The sequence below is a fragment of the Python bivittatus genome, unplaced genomic scaffold (assembly GCF_059951505.1).
Source record: "Python bivittatus isolate LINGU-HERP-01145 unplaced genomic scaffold, Pbiv_v1 ctg000080_np1212, whole genome shotgun sequence".
NCBI classification, from domain to species: Eukaryota; Metazoa; Chordata; class Lepidosauria; order Squamata; family Pythonidae; genus Python; species Python bivittatus.
In genome coordinates, this window is record NW_028277035.1 from 88313786 (window position 1) to 88323863 (window position 10078).

General features: G+C 42.8%; 1 protein-coding gene across 4 annotated transcripts; it reads left to right on the forward strand.

Annotated features, from left to right (window-relative positions):
* Positions 1-312: 312 nt before the first annotated feature.
* On the forward strand, positions 313-6392 carry LOC103060316 (uncharacterized). Of its 4 annotated transcripts, none has more exons than XM_025172270.2 (2): positions 313-1006; positions 5081-6392. In XM_025172270.2, exons 1-2 carry the CDS (start codon positions 994-996, stop codon positions 5980-5982), a joined length of 915 nt encoding a protein of 304 aa, XP_025028038.1. In that variant the 5' UTR covers positions 313-993; the 3' UTR covers positions 5983-6392. The 4 variants fall into 4 exon arrangements, with proteins under 4 accessions (XP_025028038.1, XP_087990667.1, XP_087990668.1 ...); XM_088134541.1 differs by having other exon boundaries at positions 314-902; XM_088134542.1 differs by lacking the exon at positions 313-1006 and adding an exon at positions 1451-1558.
* The last annotated feature ends 3686 nt before the right edge of the window (positions 6393-10078 follow it).

A 10078-nucleotide genomic window follows, 5' to 3' on the forward strand; every position in this document is an offset into this window, starting at 1 on the left:
AGAGGGGCGCAGCGCTGGCGTTGCTGGGGCGCGGTCTGGTAAACCCTGCTTGACGTCGCTTGGCTGTTCACCCCCGGCTCTGCTTCGCCTTCCTCCTTGCTTGCTGTCTCCCCCAGCCCTCTCCGTCCTCCCTCTCGCTAGCCCGCGCCGTGGGCTTTGCGGCTTTGGCTACAAACGGTTCCGCCCGCCCGAGAGCGGGAGAAGAGCCGAAGCGAGGCGCTCGGGGCCGCAGGTCCCCTTCCGAGGCTCTTGGAAGCAGCGCGGTTTGCCTCGTCGGTTCCATTTGGGTAGAGAGGATAAGTTTCTTCCTTTCTCCTGGCGAAATCGGGGACTCCGGGTGTGGGTTGGCCGGTTTCCCCCATGGAGGGACCCGTTCCAAATAAAATGGCGCCGATGGACCTGATCGTTTGGCACGACCGTAGCAGATGACCCAAGTCTCTGAGTTTGTAACACGGGATGGAGCTTCATCCCGACCCACTTCGGATGCGAACGCTCCTCCCTTCCTTTGCGCGGACTCAGAAAGAAATGAGAGGCGGCGGGCGGGCTGGGGGTCATTCACCCGCGCCTGGCCTCCCAGGTCCCTAAATCAGGGCGAGAGATCTCTCTTCGCGCTCTCCAAATGCCCCCACGTTACTTTTCTCCTTCGTAAGAGATTTCTCAACAGAGTTTCTCCCAGCAGCTGGATTTCTTTGCGTAATCCTCTCTTGGCTGATGACAAGGGGCGGCAGGTTTGGGAGAGAGGATAAGTTTCGGTTTCCATTTCCCTTCTGGGGTCTGCCATTTCATCCCGTGGCGGGGCTGTTTGCTCTCGAGGAGGAAAATCCTCCTCCATTGCGAATCTGCGTGGATCGGTAGCGCAGGGCGGAGGGAGCAAAGACTGGAGTGGGTGGCAAGGCTGGCAGGTAACCTCTCGCTTCTGCGATTGCCATTATCTTGACACTTGTAATTCAAGACCATCGGGGGTTGCCAGTTTAGGGAAGGCTGTTCTGCCACATGGCCGCCAAAGGTGAGCCTTAGTTTTTATTGTTTCCTTTCCTTTGCTCATCAAAACTGAAAACTTCTGTGGTAATTTGCAGATTAAATTACTATGGGCAGCATTGACCAATTATGTGCCATCAAGTTGTCTTTGACTCCTAGTGACCACATAGATTTTCTCCACGACAATCTATCCCTAACCTGTTCTTTCAAGTCTCCCAAGGGTGCCCCCATCACCACTATAACTGAGTCCATCCACTTGGCTGCTGGTCATCCTCTTCTTCTCTTTTATTCCGCCATTCCCGGCATTATTGCCTTCTGCAGAGAGCTGGGTCTTTGCATCATGTGTCCAGAGTAGGATCATTTGAACCTGGTCATTTGTGCCTTGAGTAAGAACTCTGGGTTGATTTGTTTGATGATCCATCGGTTTGTTTCCTTGGCTATCCATGTTATTCTCAGGAGTCTTTTCCAACACCAAAGTTCAAAGGCATCAGTACTCTTCCTATCCTGCTTCTTCGGAGTCCACGTTTTGCTTCCAGAAAGTGTCACAGGGAATAGCATGGCTTGCAGGATTTTGATCTTTGTAGGTATAGACACATCACAGCATTTGAATTGGCAGCATAGTATGTTTCAAATATTAATGTTTTGAGAAATCCAAGTCACCTAATGTTTTTCAGACAGTTATGGAAGACAGTGGCTTAAATGTTTCAGACAGTTACTCGTGACCTGGTCACCTCACAATTGAATTATGGCAATGCGCTCTACATGGATCTGCCATTGAAGACCACCCAGAAGCTATAGCTGGCCCAAATTGCAATGGTGTGAGCGGTAACAGGCACCTCTTGGTGTGCCCATGTGTCACCACTGCTACACAAGCTGCATTGGCTGCCACGTGGCTTCTGAGTGTCATTCAAGGTGCTAGTTATTACCTATACAGTGGTACCTCTAGTTACGAACTTAATCCGTTCTGTAACTCTGGTTGCAACTCGAATTGGTTTGCAAGTCGAGGTAAAGTTTCCCATAAGGTTCAATGTAAATACGGTTAATCCGTTCCGCCCTCAGAATTTGGTCACACCACAAGGCAAATTTCCCCATAAGGTTCAATGTAAATACAGCTAATCCGCCCTCCGAATTTGGTCGCACCCCGAGGTAAATTTCCCCCATGAGGTTCAATGTAAATACGGCTAAACAGTTCTGAAACATGCATTTTATTTTTAAACCTCAAAAACATGAAAAAAAGTACAGTACAGCACAGTATAAAGAGGGAGAATGGGGTGGGGAGGCAATTATTGTTTGGAGGGAGAGTCCCCCTCCAAAGGGACATCGGGGAGATCTCCTTCAGGGGTTTCCTCTCTTCTTTGCCTCTTAGCTGCAGGCTCAGTTCTGGGGAAAAACCTGTCTAAAGTCAGTTGCCAGCCTGCTCTGCATTTTCTTTGGAGCCATGCTGACAAGCACACCAAAAACCTTCCAAACGCCACAAAACACACCACAAGCCTCACCGAACGTCTCCTTGCTACCGCGATCTCGCCCACAGGAAGCCGCGACCATGTGGCAGCAGGGCAAATGGCCGCAGATCCAGTTCGTAACTCGAGGCGGAGTTCGCGTGTCGAGGTAAATTTTTGGGGCCGGAGCTGGTCGTATCTTGAAAAATTCATAAGGAGGGGCGTTCGTAACTAGAGGTACCACTGTAAAGCCCTGTATGGCCTCGGGCCTGGGTATCTGAGCAACTGCTTGTCTTGTTTCTGCCCGCCCAGTATGTTCCAGCAGAGTGGGTGCGCTCCAGCTCCCCTCCATGAAACATTGTCATCTTGTGGGACCAAGGAAGCATCCCAGGCCTGGGGTTCGTGTTTGTTATTTGTTTAATGGCCCATTTTGTTTTGTGGATTTTGTTATTAGAGCTTTTTAGTCTAGGCCAGTGTTTCTCAACCTTGGTGGCTTTAAGCTGTGTGGACTTCAACTCCCAGAATTCCCCAGCCAGCATGGTGTAGGCTGTCTGTCTGATTTAATGTTTTGAACTGTTTTTATGTGTTTTTTTTCTAGTTTTGTACACCGCCCAGAGTCCATTGGAGTTGGGCAGCCAATAAACTTTAAGAAATAAATAAGGAAAATTAAGGAAGTTTGAAGAAGAGAAGGTTCTCCCTGACTTGTACCTAGATTCATAGGATTGGATGAGACCTTGGAGGCCCAGAACAGGAATCTTCAGACCATCCAGGACCAATGGCAGTTCAGTCTTTTCTTGAACATCTCCACTGATGGAGCACCCATGACTTCAGAAAGCTCAGTAACTCTCATAGTCAAGAAATTCCTCCTTATTTCGAGTTTGGATCTCTCTCTGTAAAGCTTCCATCCATTGGTTCTTGTCCTATCCTCAGCTGCTAGGGAGAATAAATCTACACCCTTTGCCCTGGGATATCCTTTCTTGGGTTAAAAGACTGTTCTCTTATAACTTCTTAGCCTTCTCTTCCATAGGAGAAATCTAACCAGTTCCTTTAACTGTTCTTCATAGGCTTTAACCTCCAGGCTCCTCACCATCTTCATTGCTCCTCTCTATACTCTAGTTCCTCGGTGTCCTCATATTGTGACAGCCAGAACTGGACACAGTATTCCAGGAAAGGTTTGACCAGTGCAGCATAGAGCAGAACAATCGGTTTCTATGACCTTGATAATATACCTCTATTGATTCAGTCCAAGATTGCATTAGCTCTTTTGGCAGCTGCAGCACATTGCTGGCTCATTCTTCCACATTGTTCACAAGGCTCCCCCAAAATCTAGAAAAGCTTGGTGGGAACAGTTGCCAAAATATGTGAGCAGTAGAAAGGTAACCAACAAGGTTGATTTAAAAGCTTTGCAGCAATATGCACATGAAAAATGCATATGTATTGATATATTAAAAGGACGGTGAGAATGAATGACTTTCCCTGGCATTGGAAAGATAGAAATGCCTTCACTGGGAGAGAATTCCAGAACCAGGAACTAGCACTGTGAAAGTTTACTCCTTTCCATTGAACTTCCAGAAATTTAGAATCAAAGCATTTTTTGATTCCCAGCTATTCTGCCACTGTTCTAGTATCTCTGTTTCTATTGCATTCCAGGAAGTGTTGTTGTTGTCATTTAAATTTATTATAGCCGCCCAACTCCAATGGATTCTGGGTGGCATACAAAACCAATAATTTTTTTTAAAAAAATCCATAAAAACAGATAAAACTTCAAACCCTACAGACAGCCTATTTATTCCATATTGCAAACAAATGAAAGCGTTTGTACTTTGCTGTCCTTCCAAAGCAAAACAAGGAAACAGTGGGTTGCAATTCCCTTTCAAAAATATAAATTTGTAATAAAAATATACTTGCAAATAAAAAAATTGTTAAAAACAGTAATATTCCAAGAGCATAAAATTACTGGGGTATCCCCTTGCTTGATAAACCCTGTGAGGTTCTTGTTTGGTCTGCTATTTTTTCTTTTTAATAAATTTACAGACATTTCCAAAATTCTGTTTTCACTTTGTCATTATGGGGTACTGAGTGTAGATTAATGAGGAAAAAAATGAATTTGAATGATTGTAGTATCAGGCTGCAACATAACAAAATTGAAAAAAGTGAAGGGGGCCTGAATACTTTCCGAATGCACTGTATATTACATACAGGTAGTCCCCAGTTTAAGAACAAGTTTCATTCCCAAGGTCTGTCCTTAAGTGAAATTTGTATATAAGTTGGAACAGCATTATTGTATAATATAGTATAAGTAGTATTGTGTAATGAACTCAAATCATTGTGTATTTAACTCGAATTTTGCTACAGTAGGCTCCATTCTTAACAATGGGTCCTCCTTAAACCGAGCGTTCTTAACCCAGGGGCTCCCTGTGTATAGCATCTGACTGAGGTATTTTTGAATTTGTATTTGTAGTGGGATAAACTAAAGAGGCAGGATAAACAATGGGCAGCTTAACCTCATGAGACTGGGCAATCTTACAAAATTTCAGCTGTTTAAAAGTTAAAACTGGTTCCATTTAGGGAATTTGCCAGTACTGTGGCAGTTCTGGGCGGTATGTTATGTCCTGTGTATGTGGCTTAGGAGCCCCTAATTCCAAACTCTTTTTCACTGACAGCTCTTGCCACTATGAAAGAGGACAGTGATCTCCTTGAGCCTTTTCTGCTTGATGAAGACTATAGAGAGCACAAACTGGTTCGTAGATCTTCCTATCAGAAGAAACCCGGGGAGCTCCTGTTACTAAACTTTGCAGTGTTATGGCATAACATAAAAAGTGGCATCAAATATAATGTGTCCTGTTTCTCCCATAAGCACACAATGACCGGACCTCCACTCAAAAGAAGTACCTGGGTTTTGATTCTGGTCCCTTCCATTCTTCTTACTATTGGAGGAATGTGGGTTTGGCGCAACCTGCCCATTGCAGTAGCTGACCCTAAAAATCTCACTGTTGCAACCCTGCTGGAAGCCAAAAAATCCAAACCACTTTGTGGGGCCATGGAAAAATGCTTGGATAAAGCTATCAAGGAATTCATTTTGGAGCCGGATATTGTAAAGGAGAATGCCAAGATGATCCTTGAGTGTAATGGAACAAGGAAGGAATTTGTGTCAGGTAAAGGGGGAAACTATATTGAAGTGTTCTGGGTAGATGGCCAAACATATTACACGGTCAAAGAAGCCAATTCAAAAGCCCGTATGGCAAGGCTGGGGCGCCAACCTTTACCACTCAGTCTTGCCAGCATCTTGAATGTCTACCAAGAGTTGGCCTCCCATGAAGGCTCAGAGGACCTGCGGCAGTGCCTGAATAAGACGATAGAGGAATTTCCCAAGGAACCCTCAGATGTGCAGAAAAATGCCAAATTGGTGGTGTCATGCGGAGAGAATAATGTTATCTTCTGTTCAGCTGCTGGAAAGAATGAAATCACTGTGTACAAAGATATGCACGGGAAGATTGAATTTAATGTGAAATATACAGGATGGGCTTGGTGGGCCAGTTTATTCACAAGAAGGCAAGTTAAGTAATGGCACCAGAGAAGACAGTGTGGGAAGAAGCTTTGTAGATGTGCTGCAGAGACAAATGATTTATCTTACAAAACTTCAGCTAGCATCTCCTCACCGTACCTTCCCACGTGCATGGTTACCGAGATCGTGCCAGAGTTCTGGGCCTATCAGTCATTTGGTTGATGATAGATTACTGTTTGGTTTCAATAATCAGAATGCTTGATCAGCTCACAGTTCCAGCATTTCTTTTCTCAGTAAATAGATGTAGATGAATCACAATTCCATGTATAAAAAGCAATTAATGGTCAGAGTCTTGCAGGGCAATCACTTTATCTCCACTCCAGGAGTCCACCAACACTGTATTATCCATATTGTATTCCTCTGCTCTCTTTTTAATGATTGCTTAAATAAAGCTTTAAATTGTTACTAGATGACAAAAATGTTACTGTCCTTTTTCTCCTGTGATATCCCAGGCTTTTAAAAATCCTCTTCCTACAACTGCTAGGATATGTTTTCGATACAGATCCCACAACATTTATGAAGACAAAAGGCAGACACCCTGGTTTCTCCCTGTCTCAGCCCTTGCTTCCCCACAGTGAAGAGTCTGACAGTGATATTTGGTGGTCCAAGGTGTCAGATGGGGCAGAAAAATCTACCAAAAGACAGATGGTTTGCTTTGGCCACCAGCAAGTTAATGATACAAACCAATGAAGATTCCATAGAGTATCTTAGACAAAACCCTGATTGAAACAGGTCCACAAGATTAATAGAAAGTTAAAGGAGAACTCCATACTGTAGATGAAAACAGGAGAAGAGACATTGGGTAGAAATTAGAGCAAGCAAAAGGATCAAAGAAGACTTTCTCAACAAAGTCTACCACCTCTTCTAAAGCAGGAGAAAAAGTGCAATTTTGTATACTGTTAGCTGGAGCTAACGCTAGAAGGCCAATAGTAGAATTAGAGCTTGACTCAACTAAATACTCCATATAAAATAATTACTCAACTCATTGGAAGAATGTGAAGAACATTCCTTAGCAATTGTCTGTAAAAGTGGATCTAAAGTGATTGTAAAGTAACAACTGTTCGGGAGGCTTCAGTTGAACAGATTTTATATTTTGAAAGTAATATTGTTTTGCCTGCTCCAATAAAAGTACTCTTACATTGATAACATTCCCACTTAACATTTAAAGTTAGGGTTCTAAACAACAGATATTAAAATATTTAATATTGATATTATTCTCTCTCTTTAATGTTCATATCAACAATGTGGTGTTTGAACCTTCATGACCATTATTTTTCATCCTTCAATTCAGGACCAGAAACTGCCTATTCTAATGTATGATACAGTCCTCCTTTCCTTGAATACTGTATGATAGCCCTAGGAGGTTGCTGATTATGATGGGAAATTTCTGCAAAGAAGAGAAATTAGTAATCACCACTCTAAAAAGTGGTTATTTTTTGAAAAACAAAAATGAGAGGTTTATCTGGCCTGGAGGCAGAGCAAATATGTTCTTTATATTTCAGAGTGTACATGTTAATAAACCAGTAGATTTCCCATTAGCAGAAAATAAAAATTTCAGTCTCTAATAGAACATACTCAGTTTTTTTCTTTCATGGGGAAGACAGTTGATAGAACATGGAGAAATCTATATAGGGAAAGCTGTAACGTAATTGTTGGGTGGCTCAGAGATTTGGGGAAAGAGGAATAAGGATTTATCAGAAGGATCTTTGCTTTTCTGGGACTGTTTTGGAAATCATTGTCAATTCCTGTTTTTCTAGATGGTATACTTGCCATTCATGATAAACCACCCCTTTTGCAAGATTTAACTTTCTCCGCACTGAGATTTCACGCTCACGCAGTCTTAGAGATTTTGCTGCCTTTTCTTGGTTGAGCATGTATGTACCGTATTTACTCAACAGAAAAAAGAAGTCCCGCCATTAGACAATTACTTCTAAATAAGGAGGGGTACACATTCACTACTGAAAAAACTTGGATGCCTCTGAATTTTAGCCTGAAAACGCTTGAAAGGCACTGCTAGCCTAGTGAATTTAATTTCTCTATAATGCATAAACTGTGTTTTTCTTTCCTTGTCAGTTCAGAATTTATTCCCTCCTCTCAGCTCTATCAAATTTTGTTCTTCCCTCTGCTTTCCTTCTCTTCATTTCCCAGCTAAACCCTGTCCCTCATCTTACTTCTGGATCAGCGCGTGCATGTACTTTTCTGTTTCTGCGTAACAGTAGTTTGTGTGGGTGAGAAAGAATAATAGAAGGTATAAGCAGATGGGGATCAATTAATTTTCTAAAGGACTATTTTATTTCACAAGCAATTTTATTTAGTTATTAATTCAATTAGTATTTATATTTTTTATTCTGGTCCTGAGGTTTTTTGGAGGATGACTTCTGTCATGTATACATACATGCATACATATATGCATACACATATACAAATGTTACACACATAACCATTTATTAGGGGGGAATCTTCAGAATTAGTTTAGGCTGGAATTGCCAACTCTAGTTTAACAATTTGGAAAGATGTCTGTATTCTTCACAGAAGGGGCATTCATCTTAAACTCAGGGTCAAAATCAACCTTCCTTTTTGAGTAAATACAGTGGGGCAAAAAAGTACTTAGTCAGCCACCAATTGTGCAAGTTCTCCCACTTAAAAAGATGAGAGAGGCCTGTAATTTTCATCATAGGTATACCTCAACTATAAGAGACAAAATGAGAAAAAAAAATCCAGAAAATCACATTGTCTGATTTTTAAAGAATTTATTTGCAAATCATGGTGGAAAATAAGTATTTGGTCACCTACAAACAAGCAAGACGTCTGGCTCTCACAGACCTGTAACTACTTCTTTAAGAGGCTCCTCTGTCCTCCACTTGTTACCTGTAGTACTGGCACCTGTTTGACCTTGTTATCAGTATAAAAGACACCTGTCCACAACCTCAAACAGTCACACTCCAAACTCCACTATGGCCAAGACCAAAGAGCTGTTGAAGGACACCAGAAACAAAATTGTAGACCTGCACCAGGCTGGGAAGACTGAATCTGCAATAAGCAAGCAGCTTGGTGTGAAGAAATCAACTGTGGGAGCAATAATTAGAAAATGGAAGACATACAAGACCACTGATAATCTCCCTCGATCTGGGGCTCCATGCAAGATCTCACCCTGTGGGGTCAAAATGATCACAAGAAAGGTGAGCAAAAATCCCAGAACCACATGGGGGGACCTAGTGAAGGACCTGCAGAGAGCTGGGACCAAAGTAACAAAGGCTACCATCAGTAATACACTATGCCGCCAGGGACTCAAATCCTGCAGTGCCAGACGTGTCCCCCTGCTTAAGCCAGTACATGTCGGGGCCTGTCTGAAGTTTTCTAGAGAGCATTTGGATGATCCAGAAGAGGATTGGGAGAATGTCATATGGTCAGATGAAACCAAAGTAGAATGTTTTGGTCTAAACTTGTGTTTGGAGGAGAGAGAATGCTGAGTTGCATCCAAAGAACACCATACCTACTGTGAAGCATAGGGGTGGAAACATCATGCTTTGGGGCTGTTTTTCTGCAAAGGGACCAGGACGACTGATCCGTGTAAAGGAAAGAATGAATGGGGCCATGTATCGTGAGATTTTGAGCGAACACCTCCTTCCATCAGCAAGGGCATTGAAGATGAAACGTGGCTGGGTCTTTCAGCATGACAATGATCCCAAACACACCGCCCGGGCAATGAAGGAGTGGCTTCGCAAGAAGCATTTCAAGGTCCTGGAGTGGCCTAGCCAGTCTCCAGATCTCAACCCCATGGAAAACCTTTGGAGGGAGTTGAAAGTCCGTGTTGCCCAGTGACAGCCCCAAAACATCACTGCTCTAGAGGAGATCTGCATGGAGGAATGGGCCAAAATACCAGCAACAGTGTGTGAAAACCTTGTGAAGACTTACAGAAAACGTTTGACCTCTGTCATTGCCAACAAAGGATATATAACAAAGTATTGAGATGAACTTTTGATATTGACCAAATACTTATTTTCCACCATGATTTGCAAATAAATTCTTTAAAAATCAGACAATGTGATTTTCTGGATTTTCCCCCCCATTTTGTCTCTCGTAGTTGAGGTATACC